This window comes from Palaemon carinicauda, chromosome 1, assembly GCF_036898095.1.
Source record: "Palaemon carinicauda isolate YSFRI2023 chromosome 1, ASM3689809v2, whole genome shotgun sequence".
Taxonomy (NCBI): domain Eukaryota; kingdom Metazoa; phylum Arthropoda; class Malacostraca; order Decapoda; family Palaemonidae; genus Palaemon; species Palaemon carinicauda.
In genome coordinates, this window is record NC_090725.1 from 266541020 (window position 1) to 266560591 (window position 19572).

General features: G+C 34.2%; 1 protein-coding gene across 2 annotated transcripts in view; it reads left to right on the forward strand.

The window, feature by feature from the left end:
- Positions 1 to 19130, forward strand: part of LOC137656033 (uncharacterized) — a 215094-nt gene extending 195964 nt beyond the window's left edge. For both annotated transcript variants that reach the window (XM_068390212.1, XM_068390227.1), the window contains one exon: positions 16387 to 19130. In XM_068390212.1, coding sequence (XP_068246313.1) covers positions 16387 to 16429 — 43 coding nt within the window. In that variant the 3' untranslated portion in view covers positions 16430 to 19130. The remainder of the gene's footprint in view (positions 1 to 16386) is intronic.
- The last annotated feature ends 442 nt before the right edge of the window (positions 19131 to 19572 follow it).

A 19572-nucleotide genomic window follows, 5' to 3' on the forward strand; every position in this document is an offset into this window, starting at 1 on the left:
CTTCCCTTTTCAAAGTAGCTAGAAATTTTCATATAGTTGGATGGTGAAGATGCTGTATGAATACTCGATGTCAACTCTCAACTGAATTGTTAGTTTTTAGCAAATCTTTTTATACTCTATCGTAGCATGACCAGATGTCAACATTAAATGTAGGAGCCCGGCGTCTTCGCTTTGTCGAGAAGACTTTCTGTTTTGTGAAGCATAATTTTGTGATCCATAAGCATATCAAAGCCTTCGATAACTTTGCTTGGTGGCAGGAATGCAAGAGCTGACAACATGCGGATGTTCAGTGCAAATTGGGCATCACTGTCGTAATGTGATTTGAGACCATATTCACAAAACATCCCATAAACGCTTTGGCAAAAATAGGAAAAAGTATCCATAGTTAGAATACGGTGAAAATTCTGAGACAATTGCATTTATCATTCCCGTTTTAAAATCAGTTAAAATCGAGTCAAAAGACAAATTAGGGGCAAGAACTTTTACTTGTCTTGAACACCCACATGGGTTTCTCTTTTTTAATAGAAAGTAGTCCAAAAATAAGTGGAATTTTAAGCCAATTTTTAACACCATGAATGATACACAATTGTCCGAATATACTGGGTACCGTTTTGAAACTACCGTCGCGCTTAAAAATTAAGGCAAGTAGAGAGAAATTGTAAGATCCGATCAGTGGAAAAGAGTAGCATCCTGTTTGCAGATGGACGATAATCATACATCAAGAATTGTTCCCCCTTAGTTTTCGTTTGACCTCCTATATAAAACCAAATTATTCCTATGCATAGGCACAACCAATCCTATATAGTCCTTTTGTCGAAATCGGCGTATACTGTTCTCTTGATATTGCTCGTGCAGGGTTAAGTTGTAGCTACGACTTTAAAACCGGAGATACTGCGCTAGATATTAAGACGTGAGGTGCTTCTCTGCTATATTTAGCCATATCTTTCACTTCATTCATAAACGTGCAGATTTCCAAACTTTCCAAATCTCCTGCGTGATTATGTTCTTTTGGTTCGGCTTTTGCACTTATTTTCAAATTCTTTACTTTTTCAATATGTTTTACTGTTCACTTGCTTATCTTTTCCAGATGAAAAGCCATTCAAAAGGAGCATTGGCTTTCCTTTTGAACTCAAGACGAATTTGGCCATTTTCAAGTAGGGTGACATACACTTACACTATGATGTAATGCTATTAAAAAGAGAGAGAGAGAGATATCGCGTGTGTGCGTGCGTGTGTGTGTTTTCTAAAACTAGTATGCATAGATGATTCATGTTAGTGAACTGTTTAAACTATTTTCGAAGAAAATTGGTAGGAATTGGCGATTCGAAGAAATTAACCTGTCGGAAGATATATTACTTCGAAGTTTTTGCATTTCGAAGAACTGTGGTCGAAGATCTGTTTTCGAAGAAATGTTCGTTGACGATTTCCACCCCCTGTTTTTAAACACAAATGACCTTTAAGCCAACCCCCCCCCCCCACCCCCCCACCCCCATGGGATATTTTTTTTTTCCAGTGGAGGTGATGTTTATCTATTCTGACTAATCAATGTAAGAAAAGTATTTTTAAAGAATATTTCGTTTAATATGATGCTACCATTTGTATCAATCACTGCGTAGAAAAAAAATTATTTTTCAAACAACCATTGAAAAAAATTATTTAGAGCAATAATTGCTAACCACCTTCTTGCGTAGAAAATTCATAAAAATCGTAGTGGATCATCCATGACAATTGCCGATGATCACCAAGAAATATTTGTGGGACTTGTGCATTTGCTTTCTATCCAATATGATATAGAAATTCCAAGTAATACAACCATCCCTCTGAACCTAAGTGATTTGGAGGTTAATATCTGGTTACTTATAGTAAGTTTCTTGTGAGAACAAAGCCGGAACTATCATGAGGATGCGATTATACAACAAAGCCTATTCTGATGTTTTTAAGACTCACCAGCCCTAAAATAATAGCATATGCACAACCTATAAGCAACATAGATAACAGTTCCAAACATCACGTTCAATTATTCAGCCTCCATCAGCCGGCTGATACTCAGCTACTTTGTAATCAAATTACTTGGCAAAATTTAATACCCTTAAGTAGGTGTTCACTTGTTAGTACAGCAAACCGACACGAGCTTCAATGATTATCAAGTGTATCCCTATGAGCTAGGATTCATTTTCATAGCAGAGATATAGGACGTCATAAAAAAAATCGATGAGACGCAAAAACCGTATAATGAAAATATTTCGAATAAAAACCTGTCGATAAACCATTTAGATTTCTCTCGATGAATATGAGGTAGAACTTGAGACGTCAAGGAAAATTTTTTTTTTATTTGAATGTTGATGAAATGAAAAGTCGATATATATAAGTTATCTACTACTAAAAAGATATAAACACTGCCTTTTTTTTTTTTTTTTGAGGGAGAGAATCAAGTCACATTACGCATTTCTAAATAATATTAAAATATGAAAATAAATGTGAACATTGATAGCCAAATTGATTAATATTCTGTTTGCCCTCCTACACTTCCGGTGGCGAAGCTCAGACGTAGGGCACTGAGCTGGCAGTTGCAAGGCCTGGGTTTGCTTCCAGCTTGCAGCTCACTCACTTCCAAACTAAGCTTGACAATTGACGACGCTGGGTTGGGAGATGGGGGTTGTAAGGAAAGCCTTTCCACAATTGTTTATCCCTCTAAAAGGCAGGTAGAAAAAAAAAACATTTGATGATAAGAAACCGAGTTAGATTTAGACTATCTCTTTGATTACTATTACGTCTACTACTGCTATTACCATCACCTTAATCACTACTAGTTACTGCTTCTATTACCATTCTAAGAGTATGAAAAGCATGAAAACATGTGAAAGAGCTCCATAATCTAAGTAGAGTTTGTAACTTGTGGATGTTACGATTATGATGGAGAGAGAGAGAGAGAGAGAGAGAGAGAGAGAGAGAGAGAGAGAGAGAGAGAGATCTAGACTAATGCCGTAATCTTTTACCATGATGGGGAAATATCACAGATTAGCATGTTATAAAGTACATAACATATACGGGAATGTGACTCCCGTGGGTCTTAATGTAGGCCATTAAAGTTACTGTTAACTCTAATTAAAGTGTCAGCGTTGGAGAGAGAGAGAGAGAGAGAGAGAGAGAGAGAGAGAGAGAGAGAGAGAGAGAGAGAGAGAGAGAGCTTCTGCAAGTCAGTGTTGAAAAATTAACATTGCTAGATTTTGACAATTTTCAAGGTAGAGATAAGAACAAATGTATTTCCCTCGTAAAAGTGAAGTACGAATTAAGATAACACAATAGTAAATAAACGATATTTTCCCCTCCAGAGCACAGGCACTTTGCATACCCGACACCTCTAATTTTCAGAGGGAAGAAATAAAAGAACAAACGAAGTAAAAAATAAAATAAAACAAAGAATAAAACTTGCGTTCATTACCAGTACGGAGTATTTTATGTTTATTTAATGTGGCACAGTGGGGACGGGATAATTACAATTTGTATTAATGGCTAATGTTATTGATGCGAAATTAATTTTCCAATTTCCGAGTGGGAAAAGTCGTGGGCGCTAAAAGAAATATATATTTTTTTTTTTAATTTCCTCATCAATTTAATTTTTGTGTCGTTTAAACTGATTAAAAATGCCTTCGTGATATTGAATTCATATGAGACGCACACGGGTAATTTCGGGATTTTTTTATGACATTCGCCGCTTTTCTGTAATATCATCCCCGGAAGATAATCTAATTAAGGGCATGTTACCAAAATTCGACAGCAAAATATATGATGCTGAGTAAAAGTCGATAGTGCTTCATATCTCTCCCATGAGAGGAGCTTACCTAAACATATTTCACTGTTAAAAAATAGTAATTTGCAGGGTAACAAATAGTAAATAAGGAGGTAATTTGTTTCAAATGTTTATAAAAAGGCTCTATCACTATTTCTTTTCAATAAAACTATATATGATTAATATATAATTAATTCTTGAAAACAAAAAAGGACCATAATACCAATAGTTCATTTGAAAACACTAACATGGAATTACTCTTCGAAAAGGCTATGTCGCGATACTTTTTTCGAAAAAAGAATTTAATTATTTCACATCCAACAGCTTCTATTTGCGTAATTAACAAGATTTCTTCCGAAATCATACAAAACATCTCACATTTTTCGAAACACTTGAACTGATGTTAATCCATTATATTCTTACAAAGAATTCCGACTCCTTTCAAAATTACATTGATTTAGATAATTAATTGCATAAAAATACTTAATCTAACTAAAAATTAATCAAGACTTATTCAATATAAGTTTCAATGTAAATTCCCAAATAATTCAATTGCCATTCATTCAGAAGTGCAACCATTACCTTCACAGCTGAAGGCAAAACTCCCCTTATTAAAGAAAAGAGAGAGAGAGAGAGAGAGAGAGAGAGCTTTCCTAACATAATCATAAAAATAACAATTATATTCGTCATGACACAATTATGCTACATTATAAAACTTCGAACCTTCCAAACTTAACAAAAGTAATTTCTTGGGATGATACATAGGTAGTCTATTTAACTATAGTTTATAATCATACACGTCATTAAATGGTAAATGTTTGGAAGGAAAATATTTGTCCACTAAAATTTCCGCAAAATTATACAACTGCTAAATTTCCTTACGATCACCACCTCATTCATAACTGCAAAATTAAATAAACTTCATGTTACCTATATAAACTTCTTTTTTATTTTTTAAGTTACATAACTTCCCATTCAATAACCCTTTACACCGTGACCAACTTGGATTGAGCTGGGACCTCTTCTCCAATGCTATTGGACCTCAAAAATTTGTAATGAATATCACCTCCTTTGTAATTTATACGTCCTTTCACACTGAACTAGTTTATGAGGACTCTGGCAACAATTTGACGATACTGTAAAAAAGCTCTTTCCGTAAAAAGGAAAAATAGAACGTAAAAAATCTTTATTGGTGACCTTTGGATATCACCCTGAACAAAAAACAGATATGAAAACTTTTTGGAAAATTTTTAGGAATAACATCTGAGGAAATCATGTTATGGTTAAACGAGGGATTATTGCATCAGTTTCTGTATTTCAAAAATAATATATGGAAATAAATGAAAATACGTAAAAAACTGAAATATATGAAATTCAATTTAATCTAATTTAAATTTAATTTAAAGAATCTATATGATAGAAATTTCTTATTTGGAATCACACTGAAGAAAACTGTCAAACGAAACTTGTTAATTAGTCGGATAAGAGTACGCTAAATCACACACTGGCAATAATTTCATTAGATTTCCCTATTAAAATTCCAGCGAACCTAAACATTCATGAATTCAAATAAGAAATCAATTTGCAAACCTACAAGTAAAAAGAGCCCAACCGATGAAAAAAGATGGCCATGTCCTAATGATAATCGACAGGTAGCTTAATTATATTAGGGATGATCCTCATTAGTAATCGATGGTCATTAACATAAAACACGAGCTGCGTTGAGTTCAATTAAGTTGGAAGTTTAATTAAATTATTTTATCAGACCTATCTTCATATTTTCATTATCAACTCTAAAGCAGTGTTGCTAATGATGCCACAGATGAACATTCCGCGGATTTTGATCGTTACTTATGGATTCGAATTTTTTTCTATTCTTTTTGTTTCTCTTTTTTAAAAAGTCTATTTTAACTAAACGGAAAGATCCTTTATAATTAGAGTACACTAGTATGTCTTCAGTCAGAAATATACTCCATCTTCCTTTATTAAGTTTTGTTTTTAATTTATATTTTCTACTACATGATGTCCAAATGCAAATTTTATCACGATTAAGAACTTCTTGTCATTAAATATCAACTATAATAAACATAAACAGACTAAAAAGATAGAGACAGGCAACACCAGCAAAGTGCCAAGAAAATGAAAATCTCACTAAAAGAAAAGCTAAATCCACTTTGTTGACGCTCCCCCCCCCCCTCTCCAACACTCTTCTTACTTTCCAAAAACTGAAAGAAAAAAAAGTAACAGTCAAAAAAAGGAAGAAAAAGCATAAAACAATCCCTGAACAATCATGGCTTTCCGGCCGCCACCGCGAAAAGAACCATCGGCATTACCATTTTAATCTTTGAAGCATATCGCCAATGGAACTGTTTTGAGAACAAACATCAATGATCGTTTCCCTATTGACTCTGGCCAACAAACACATACTCGCTGCTGATTGGCTCAGCCAGTGGGGAAATTGGGAGGGAGGAGAGAGAGGATAGGTGAGGTAAGGGATCTACGTAGGAGAGGAGAAAGCGGCTGGGAAAGCGATGCCAAGAGACGGGGGTTGGAGGAGAGGGATGAATGCATTACCCGGGGAAGAGGATGGGAGAGTATCCAAGGGGAAGGGGATTGAGTTTGGGATGGAGGTACTGGGAGAGGTAGAAGAACCAATCAAAACAGCCAAACGTAAATTCACCTTTGTGTTAGTCCGTTGGATGTTTGTGCATTCGTGTATCAATGCAGAAAGTGTTTTCAAAATTGCTTTATTTGCATAGCAAGCCATATGTTAAGAACGAACTTGAGGTATGAATACAAGTTTTTAGAAAATAAATTTTTCTCCGACAAACCAAATAAAGTTTATTTCGAAATCATAATTTGGTAGACCTCAGAGAGGTAAAATTAATTCACAATAGGTTCAATGAGAAGTGGACTTTTAATTATGAAATAACTAAGTTCACTCAATTGAAAGGAAACGGCTGAATATTATCTCTATTCCGTTAAATATGATGAAAAGTTGACTATATTTCGTTTTATTATTAAAATTATTAGTACTAGCTAACCTACCACCCTAATTGGAAAAGCAGGATGCTACAAGCTCAAGGGCTGCAACAGGAAAAATAGCCCAGTGGGATAGTATTCACCTAAAAGGATGAATCCTTTGAGGAAACAACTTCTTTACTGTAAACCCCCTTATAAAAGTAAACTTTAAAAGTATACTTGATTCATTTCAAGTCACGCTGAACACATATCTCAGACTACTGTAACAGCAATTGAAATGACAAATGGACCGCAATTCTGTTCAAGAATAACTAATGCTGAGATATACTACTCTATGTGAAATATATTTCTTTTAGTTTTACCCATCTGTTATCATAAAAAATATAAAACCATAGGTATAGAACACATGTGTGAAAGACCTCAATTGACAGTAGGTAATGCGTTTACAGCCTCATACCCTACACATTTATTATTATTATTATTATTACTTGCTAAGCTACAACCCTAGTTGGACAAGCAGGATGCTATAAGCTAAAGGGCTCCAACATGGAAAATAGCTAAAAATGTAAAAAAAAAAAAAAAAAAAAGTGAAAAAATACAAGGGTTTTAAGTTTTGAATGTGCGTCGACGTGGTTCAAATGACAAAGAAAGATATGATAAGGAGAGATGGCTGAATGTTTTAGAAATTACTAAAATAAAGATGAATATGCAGTTGATGCTAGGATGAGAAAGACAGTGTGAATGTCTTTATATCTGAAGAACGAATACCGATTGCAGCGGCGAGAAAATTCTGGAGATGGGTGGAAAAGTACAAATATGCCAGTTCAAAGACTGTGTATGAGTAGGATTGGGTTTAGTAAAAGAAAAGGACGTACTAGAGAGTGGATATTGTCTGAAAACCTAGAGTGAAAGAGAACTTGTTGGATAAGTGAATCTGAAGCCTACTATTCTGAGTTTTGAGAATATGAAAATAATATTCATAGATATACTTTGAAGAGAGAAATGGAAGAGGTAGAGAGGTTACTACTTCTTATTTGTCTACATCTTTTCACACTGCTATGTGGGGTTGACGTTTCTGGCCAGCTTTCTCCATCTACCTCTGTCCCACACTTCATCACCGATTAATCCCTTTGATCAAAGGTCATCCTTGACACAGTCCACCCACCTTCGCTTTGGTCTCCCTCTCTTTCTCGTTCCCTGTACCTCAAATTCCATCACTCTTCTCCCAATATACTGTTCATCTCTTCTTATGACATGACCATACCACCTCAGTCTACTTTCTTGGATCTTATCTGATAGTTCTCTAACTCCTGTGGTATTCCTAATTACCTCATTCCGAATCTTATCTTTTCTTGTCACCCCGCACATCCATCTCAACATTCTCATCTCTGCCACATCCAGTTTCTTCTCTTCTGTCTTCTTTATTGCCCACGTCTCCGCTCCATACATCATTGCCGGTCTTACAACTGTCCTGTGTACATTACCTTTCAACTTGACCCCTATTTTCCTGTCACATAGTACTCCCCACACTTTTTTCCAATTCTTCAATCCTGCTTGTAATCTGTGGTTTATTTCTGGCCCCACATCACCATCCTCTGCAATTGTTAATCCTAAATATCTAAAATTTTCAACTCTTTTCAATCTCTCTCCTTATAAACTAACTTTCTCATTCTCCCCATTTTTTAATCTCAAATACTCTGTCTTTTTCCTGCTGTTCTTCAATCCTCTATTTTCCATCTTTCTTCTCCACTCCTCCAGTTTCTCTTCTACTACCTCTCGCCTAGTGCTACACAGTATAAAATCATCAGCAAAAAGCATACACCAAGGAGACTGATCTCTAATACCTTGTGTTACTACATCCATGATCAGATCAAAACGGCAAGGGCTCAATGGAGACCCCTGATGTAGTCCCACATTTACTGGGAAACTTTCTGTTAGGCCCATACTGCTCTTAACATTTGCTTGTGCCCTCTCATGCATATCTTGGGTGATTTTTATGTATTTCTCAGGGACTCCCTTTTCTCTCATACCATCTCCACAGCTACTGACGTGGTACTCGATCGTATGCCTTCTCCAGGTCAATAAAGACCATATGGAATCCTTTCTCTTTCTCCAGATGTTTTTCTATCATCTGACTCAAAGCAAATATTGCATCTACAGTCCCTCTTCCAGGCGTAAATCCAAATTGTTCCTCAACAATTATTTTTTTCATCTCTGAGTCTCTTCTCAATGATCTTCTCCCCTATTATGCCTCAGTAGTTGCTACATTCCTGGATGTCTCCCTTCCCCTTACAGATGGGAATGATTAGGCTCCCTCTCCATTCCTCTAGCATCTTTTCCTGATTGAAGATCTTTTGTGTCAGGTCCCACAAGATATCTATGCCTTCCTCTCCAAGATTCTTCCATACCTCTACTGATATGTTATCCGGTCCTGCAGCTTTACTATTTTTAATCTTCTTTCCTGCTTGTTCCACTTCTCTTCTAGTCACTCTTATGGTAACTGCCTCGTTTGGGATTTCATCTTCAAATACAGTTCTTGGGTTCTCCTCATTCAATAGTCCTTCAAAATAAGTTTCCAACCTTCTTTTAATCTCATTCTCTTCTGCTAGAACTATACCATTTTTATCTTTTATTTGCCTTATCTGTGTCAGGTCTTTAGATGTAGCATCTCGGGCCTTAGCAATTCGTAATATTTTCTTCTCTCCTTCTGGTATTTATGTATAGAGAGGAAATGTGTTATACATATATATCTGATTTTCATTTGTTTCAAGCCAATATCTAGGATAAAAGGGAAGGGCAAAAATATGGCTGTAAATATAACAAAGCGATATAAAAAGAGAACGAAGAAAGCACACAAGGATAAAAATAGATAATCTCTAGAGTAGGGTTAACTGTAGCAGGGAGTGTTTGTAGGTAGAACACAGTAGGTTGCATGAGGGTATAAGAAGCATGTGGACTAAACATCATTTCAGGTGATGCTGAAGGGCAGAAGAAAAGAGTGCATGACAAAACACATGAAGATGGACTGAATAAAGAAAAATGTGAGACATACAATAAGGCATTATGAAAATACTGAAGAGGTGAGATGGTTCTCGTGGAGCTGAGAGTAACCGGTAGTTCTACAAAGAAGTGAGTACAGAGAGAGTATTTAATGAGCAAATGGATCTTACGAAATAAACGATGCTAGTAGAGAGATGCGGTAAATAGTCTAGAGGATAATGGAAAAGAAGAATTGAATGACACAAAAGAGTGAAAAATATTAGCATAATAATGAGAATATTTGAGATGGTAGAGGTAGGAAGGGCAATGACATGTGATGTAACTGACCAGGGTTTGTAAGACATTGTAATGTAATGGTAATGAAGGTGACTGTGTGGGCAAAGGTCCCAAAGATTCAAAGTCTGCCAAAAGAAGAGAAACTAACCGAGATGCTTTCAAACCGTTCAATCGTTTGTATCTATCCAAAGATTTTCTCACATAAGTGCCAGGTATAAGGAACCAACCAAGAATTATTGGGGCAAAAACTTAGCATGGTATATAAAGAACTCTGTATGTAAAGGTTTCGACTGACAAGTTATGACAGATAAATGAATTGACAGGGGAGAGAAAGCCGGCTTTGGACAAAGAAGAGGGTGTGATGATCAAGTGTCAGTCAAACAGTTTGAAAATACAGGGGAAAACCTGAATGGGGTACAAAGGATAAAGGCAATTTACAGGGTGATGAACATATGGTAAAGAAAAGTAATTGAAAAGTTTTATGGTGGAAGCAAACCATATTAGAATATGCAAATGGGAGTGACTGATTTGATTCAACAGTACGTATGAAAAACGTAGCTATTCAATATATTCATTGAGGGAATGATGTGAAAATAGATGTTGATACAAATTTATGGAATGAGACAATGATCTATATATGTAATGTGGAATGGTTCAAACATTTCACCTTAACTTTCACTATCAATTCAAATCTCTTCTTACCCTATTACACCTTTATGAGTCCGCCTACTTTTGTGAATAACCTCATCTTTAATCCTACCTTTATATAATATCTACTTCAAAATATGTATACAAATCCACTATTTCAATTCTTGCTCCATCAACATTTCAATTCACTTGCTAATTAATCATTTACCTTCATGCCCCTATTCTTTGCATTTACCGGCAGGTTTCTTTACTTCTAGACAAGTTCCAACTCTTATAAATTTTTCAAATTTCTCTTCACTATATCCATTCAGTAATGATCATATCCAGCTATTAACCTTTACTCACTACAATCAAGACTCAATTTCATATCTCCCATCTTTGTCCATTATCTTGAGTATAAAATTTATACAATAGTATCTAGCGTGAAATTTTCCTCAAACAACATTTTGATACACATACAGTACATGTATACAGAAGAATATTTCAACCTCGTCCTGTTTTTATGTCAAGTTTCGTCTTTAAAAATCACAGAGAGAGAGAGAGAGAGAGAGAGAGAGAGAGAGAGAGAGAGAGAGAGAGAGAGAGAGAGAGAGAGAGAGAGAGAGAGAGAGAGAGAGAGAAATATTTCATATCATTGCACGTGTTGTTTCTCCTGTAACACTTCATGTCAGATTATGGGGAATGGGTTGTTTTCTATCTTGAGAAGAATCCAACGATATTCAATCGTCACAGCGTAAAAGTTTAAAGGTCACTCATGAGTTGCAAAGAAGGAACAGAACAATACTTAGGATCAGCGTCCCAGGCCCTTCTCCATCTAAACTAAGACCAAGAAGAGGCAGGTAACGGCTACTTATGACTAAGCAGATACACCTAAAGGCTCCCACAAACCCCTTTCCATAGCTTGCAAGGACCGCGAGGTTGCAGACACTACTGAAAACTATCGGGTTTGAGCTGGGTTGGGAATTCCAACTAACAGACGGCTCCTATAGGATAATACAACATTAAATGCGAAAATAAAATCTTTATTAACAATTCAACAACTTTGTCAGATTTAACAACGGGAATAAGAATGAGGATAACTTGTGGGTCGGTAAATCGGTTGTTTTTCTTCATGTATTTCAATTCAGCAGATATTTCATCTAGGTATATTAACCATTAATCAATATTCTTCCTACACATATATGGAAGTATATATCAATATATTCCCATGATCATCAAGTATCATTTTTCATTGTCACGAGTTTTTTTCATTGTCAAGTGTTCGGTTATAAACTTCTTTTGATATATACCAATATATCGACCACTAAGCATTAAAATTCCATTGTAAATGTATGGCTTCCTTTTCAAGAACATATGATTACAAAGATAAAACTTTTATCAATTCAAATAACTACATGATTAACAATGGAGAACCCTGATGAATTTTAGATCGATCATAGCTTGCGTAACATAGGCTAAGAAGAAAACCTAGAACTTCTTCCCTTTCATAAGGTGGCCATGTCAAATCTCTTATTTATTACCATTCCGAGAATACATGTGAAACTCGAGCCCTTGATTATTGCCCAGTAAAGTAGTTCAATACGGCACCATTCTACAATAAATATTCCAAATGAAAATATATAACGTGACATATAAAAACTATGTAGGTATGTACAGAATAATGTGCAAAGGTATAGTTATGTATTTCCTAAAACCAGCTCACCGGGAATTCCTTCATAAGAAACTTTTTACATTATGGCTTTTTCCAGTAATTACTGAGCAATAACTTGTTTCAGTGCATGGCTGGCAAAGTAACTGGGGAAGTAAAAGGGTAATGGGAAATTCTTAAGGTCTTGGATGAAGATCATCGCTGATTTATAGTCGTTATTGACGATGAACTACTCAAGTCAATGACTCTGGAACTACTTACCCTTACATATTCACATATATGAAAAGTGAAAGATACACACACACACATATATACAGTGTATGTATATATATATATATATTATATATATATATATACATATATATATATATATATAAACATACATGTATACACACACACATATATATATGTATATATATATATATATATATATATATATATATATATATATATATATATATAGCAGCTGGAATCAATTAAAATCAATTTCAAAAGGTATTTTTGGCTTATTTGAGATAACACACACACACACACACACACACACATATATATATATATATATATATATATATATATATATATATATATATATAAGATGGATGTGTATGTAGGCTATTCAAAATGGCCGCAAATACCTTTAATATCGAATTCACTCTACCAAGGATCACAGAACCATAGGTAATTTGTTTTCATAATCATCACTTCTGCCTGGCGAAGGATTTGAACCTAAGCGCTGAATTGAAGTAAAGGTATGCAGTTGCCGAATGGTCCAAGTCAAACTGTTTACCTTTACTTCAATTCGGCGCTAAGGTTCGAAACCTTGGCTAGGCAAAAGTACTTATTATACAAAGGATTTTCCTATGGATCTGTGATCCAATGGCAGAGTGAATTCGATGTCAAAAAGTCTATGTAGCTTATTTTAACAAATGAAAATCACGAGTGTTAGTGAGAAAATTATCATATATGCTGTATACACATATATGTATTGTGTGTGTGTATATATATATATATATATATATATATATATATATATATATATATATATATATATATATATATATATACGCATACACAAAACAGTTATGAAGATATAACAATCCCTTACGACAGAACAAGTTTCAAAAGAAATCGGTCACTTTCCTTCCTCTGCCTACTTACTGTCCGAAAAAAAAATCAACTTCCATCATTAAAACTTTGAATTGTTCTCAACAACCTCCCACTATACCATACATTGTCAACACACTCCACATTGCTTACCTCTCAGTCCTACCATATCTTTTTTTTTTTTTTTTGTAAATGTACGGCATATACAAAATTTTCTCTTTTTTAAAATTTCTCCCATAGTTGCTTAAATGCAAACACTACATCATCAACCTCCTTTCTTGTTTAAACCCACAATTCGCCTATCAATCGTCGTGACACCTATTTTACTTAAACAAAATCCTGGCATATATCTTCCCTAACATATTCATATATTTCTTACAGCTACCTTCATTACCTTTACAAATATTCCTTTGATTCATTTCATTGCAACTTTTCCCTCATCCAGACACTCCTCATAAGCCCTGATTGTCCACGTAAATACAGTATCACCAGAATATTGCAGCACCTCTCTTATAACTCACCAACTCCTCGTATCTTTCCTCTCTTCAACCATATAATCACTTTTCTCGAATCCTCAACTTTCACTTTCATACGCCTTCTCAGCTCTACGCTAACCCTTTGAAGTCCTGTATCATTTAGATCTACCTCTTACCTGCCCTCTACATTCTATACAACTCCGAAATAATCGCTCTAACGACCCACAATTGCATTTCTGTTCAGCAGTGTCTCTCCACTTTCACCTACATGAAATTTATTTCATCATTACCTTACTCTCTTAATTTACTACCATGTAAAATAATTTTTAATTTGTTGCAGAAATTATTATTCAAACCATCCTCCTTTACTATCCATCATTTACTCTCCTTTTATTCATCATCACTAGTATAGCTATACCTGCTTATTTCCTTTATTATGCAACGGCACCTCAAATAATTCCCATATTTTCTTCACTAAACCTGTTATCTTTTTATCCAAACATTTCTTTTCTTTTCTTTTCCTGCCCTCTTATACCAATAATTACTCCCAGCTGTTACCATGAACACATTTAGGAATGAAAATAACTCCTCTGCTCCCGTATTCTTCGTTTCTTTAGTACTAAGCAAGAGGTTTCGTCTACTATGATATTCTGGTGAGCATCTATTCTGATGAAACGGGAACTGAAACCAGACACCTTTAACCTTTAACGAAGAATATAGAGCCAAAATAAAGATTACAACAATTATATCGTGAAAATGTCAAAACATATATTCTGCATCATAATAAAATGAAAAACACTTTAATTGAATGCCATTTTTTAAATCAGAGAAGCATCAAATTAATTGTATTTAAATATAAAAAAATATCAATTCACATTTACAGTCACAATTGACAAAAATCCAATGAAAAAGAATGAACGCTATATTAGTCAAATTGAAATCTGAAGATAAGACTAAAATCATGAAAATGTGTTTTTTCATAGAGGTAACTGTAATTAATTAAATATAGTTGTAAAATAAATGGCTAAAATAAGTGTCTAATCATTCTCTGCTATAGAATGGTTTCCCGTTTCCGTTCTTTAGCTACATTAAAGATATCATGAATCTCAGCAGCCCAATCAAAATCCTAGCACATGCCTTCCGTAACATATTCATATATTTCTTACAGCTGCCTTCATCGCCTTTACAAATATTCCTCTTATTCATTTTAATGCAACTTTTCCCTCATTCAGACACTCCTCATAAGCCCTAATTCATCTTTCGCTCATGAATGGCAGAAGAAACAGACAGAGATAATGCCCTACAGACTGACCATATACATACAGTATACATATCATCAGCGCCCAAGCCCCCTCTCTATCCAAGCTACTACCAGGAAAGTTATAAAAAATATAACCTATGCGAATGAAATATCTTGGCTAAACCCTTACCGAGAGGTTGGCTGATTTTTCATACATTCTCTGCCGACTGTTTAGCTCAACTTATGCACTGGTTATCAGGATCCCTGGTTCCGTCTATCTTCTAGTTGTTTCAAATTATATCTCTATTATATTTGAAATAAATAAAAAAAAAATTGTAAACTTATTTGCACCACTAAGTACTTCACCAGAGTAAAGGAAAAAATTCATAGAACGCCATCGTTATTAGTGTGAGAATAAACCCCAAAATACATCTAATTCACAATATTCTCTGGAAACCTTATAACGTAAAACAAAAAAGATATCATATTCCCAATTATTTCTCTAACGATGACAAGAAAGCCTTCGCCCACTTCCAGAGTAGCTGTTGTGAATGAAATAGACGCACGAAACCCGGAAATAAAGAACTCTGCCTTAAATTTATTTGGAAAATCAAGGCGAAACTTGAACGAATGGCGCTGTATGTCAAGCAAACGTGTCCTCAAAGTCCCGGATACTAAAACAAAGCTTTTTAGCTCGGTGTACTCTGCTGCAATTACTCGGAAAGTTAACGACTTATGGACTCGAGCTCACTGCTGGCGAATGTTTGAACGTTTTGAATAATATTAGTTATCTAAAATAAAACTGTTTAAATAAATAGCGAACATTAATCTTCTAAATTACATCATATTAGTAAATATTGTTAAATATTCGTTATATAAAGCAGGCAATTAGTAATTAGGAAAATAAAAGTAACTAAATTCAATCAATTAAAACTATTAACTAAGTAATGTGTTATAAACGAAGAAAAAGCAACAGTTTGTATCTGTTTGTTGTGATATAATATTAGTATCTTTTTTATTATCTCTCTCTCTCTCTCTCTCTCTCTCTCTCTCTCTCTCTCTCTCTCTCTCTCTCTCTCAAGCAACTGTTCGTAAATTTTGTTGTCGCATCTCTCTCTCTCTCTCTCTCTCTCTCTCTCTCTCTCTCTCTCTCTCTCTCTCTCTCTCTCTCTCCAGCTTTTACTTACTGATATTTTAACAATTTTCTTCTTTTCCTCCCCAGATGCATCGCGTACATCCAGTGGCTGGTGAGAGGACCTGCTTGATACTGACAAAACTGACAGTGAAAAAATCCCAAGTAGAAACTAATATTGCTTGAGCTCCGGTAACGGAGATTTCGTGAAACTTTAATCCTACGACGACAGTTTAGAGAGGTCACAGCTCTAATGACAGTTCCAGGACAAAAAGAATAAAAAGAGGCCACTTTTACTCTAGATATTTTCCTCAGAAATAAGATGGTTTTGGTGATAAAACTCATTTGTACGAGTATATTGTTTGATGTTATTGTTACCGTAAATTATTTCGAGGAAATATAAATCTAAAAGTGTTCATAAAATCCATGACTGCATGCATTTAAAATCCACTTGAAAATCCTGATTTCTAATGAAATTGTATTGGTAAACATAGGATTAAACCCACGCTACAAAGAAATAAGGTCAAGAAAATTAAAGAAATAAAGAAAAGAGAAAAATGAGACACCCGGAAGAGGAGATCTAGCAGTTGTTTTGCCAACACATAATAATGGTCTTTCTCAGAAACTCTTCTCCGAGAGCTGGAGTTAATGCAAATAAGACAATTCTAAGAAAGGCTATTTTCGACTTAGGATTTAGAGCAGTGTTACTTATCTAGCAGTGAGAGTGTGTGTGAGTTTTCTAGTACAATTTACAAACTTCCAATGTACTACTAAGGACGTGGAAGTATATTGTGCCTGAAACACCCAGTGAAATTGCCTTTAGCCGAGACAGAGAACCCGATTGACATGCAACGTGGGATTTTTTCTCTCTGAAGTTCATACTGATCCCAGTGAGTATAAAGATTACTGTAAATTGCAAATAACAAGAATACTGGGATTTAGTCTCAAGAAGGAAATAGACATGTAAACAGTGTTTTGTTGGAACGAAGATTCTAAAGGATAAACATATCCCTTTTATATAAGCAGCTTAAATTATGAGTATCGATATTTTTTCTTTTATGGAGAACTTCCGGATTCCACTAAAATTAGGATGAGAAAATCTCAGTCTTTAACAAAGCTTTAACAAATTCTAACAAATGAAAAGAATATCTTTATTTTTCTTTTCAAGTCTACGAATGAAGAGTGAAGAATTATTTCTCAATCGATGGCCCTTCTGAGATATTTTGAGACAGAATAACATAGAATATAAACGCTTCGACCTATTGCTATAATTTCTAGATCTTTAACCCACAAGAGTTCTTCAGACTAAAAATCTTCAACAGACATAAAACATAAGTTTATTAAAGGCTCCGCCTGATGCACAAGTGACTAAAGGAAGTGTATATAAACATGAAAAAGAAGTGAAATTACATCAAAGAGATAAAAAGTACTCGTTTCTGAACATTTAAAACTTAAATTACAGTTTTCAAGGACAAGAAAAAGACGTTGAAAAAAAAAAAACTTCGAAATTCCATAAACGATTTACTTACTACTGATCTTGTAAAAATGTGTAATAGCTGTTTTATGAAATTCAAAATGATAATAATGCCTAGTCTGTCATTTTCTTTTCATTGATGTACGCACAAACAAAACCCTCTTTTCTTATAAGAAAATAGTGTACCTACCAAAGATACTCTACAAATTCCCTAAAGACTTAAACATTATGATCCGGTTAGGCCGTGAGATTAAACAATAAAATTTCGAGAAGCGTTCTTTCTCACGTTTTGAAATTCTGACAAAACTAACAAGTTGAATGGAAAATATGTGTTACTTTTAGTGATTGATTTTATAAAAACTTTATTCGCAAGTGTGCTAATGAATTTACTGTAAGTAATTTCAAGTAACATTCCTCTGAAAGTAACCTTTATTTGTCATTTACAAAACGGAACGAGATTTTGTGGATTATTCAGTTAAGACTTAATAACGACGAAAACAAAACAGTTTACCTAATTTCCAATTACCAGCAAATGCCGTTGACTTAATTTTCTCTCAATCATCAGATGTAGTACGAATATTAAGGCGTTTTAGCGATTGTTTTGACCTTCATTCTTCGGTAAGTAGGAAAAAGAAGTTTGACGACTTTACACTACGAGAGAAGTTACTCCAACCGTGTCAAGAACCCGAAATGGAAAATAACAATGAGAAACGACCTATTACGTTGTATTAATTCGCTGTGTGGATGTTGTGCCTAAAATCCCATCTATGTAAACACCAGCAATCCTCCCATGTCTCTCTTTTTCTTCACTGTTCACTTTCTATTTTTTTATAAACATAATTACACAAATATTACTCTCAATCATTCGTTAGTAATAAAAAAAGTATAATTCTATATAAAATTCCAAATTCTTATACCAAACTCATACTGGATTTATCAAAGTAACGTACAAAAAAGGGAAAAACATATGATCAATGCACTGCAAAGTATTCCTTTTTAGTCTTTGCAAGATAATTACCCCAACCAACCGCCCTTGTTGACAAAGATCAACGTTAGACAACATATTTGTATTTCATTTAATTAATTAAAGTGATATATTTTAAATCTTTTAAATTGTGTTAATCAAACATCTCTTCCCTTCTAAGTGTTAATAAAAAAAAAACATTTAAGGAAAATTTTCTGCTTTTGGATATTGAAAATATTAAAACAAAAACAAACAAACTAACATAAGCAGAATCCACATTGATCCAGTCTACATAGAAATACAATTAAGTTTCTGCACTATTTTCATAAAATTAATATTGTTTCCTTCTATAGCTGGTGTTAGCTTATATGTACCATATCACTGAAGAGTTAAATAAACGAGTCTTGGATATTAAACGAAAGTTGTTTCATTACCTCCAAGATCTGAAAAGTTAAACTTCCATTCACATACAAAACTTAATATGAAAAAAAAGAAAAAAATGCATAAACAATATATATGTATATGTACATACATACACTCACAAAGCTCTGATAATTACTTGAAATTTATTCATGATAACACTCACGAAGGTATGAGTGATGATCCAAGTTCTAGATTTACTATCAATTTTCATTGCTTAATACAAACTCATACCATTTCTACTTTATACACATGCGCGCACGCACGCACCCACCACACAAACACACACACACATATATATATTTATAAATATATATATATATATATATATATATTTATTTATAAATATATATATATATATATATATATGGAAATACATAGATAGATAGATATATAGATAGATATAGATGGCCACTGA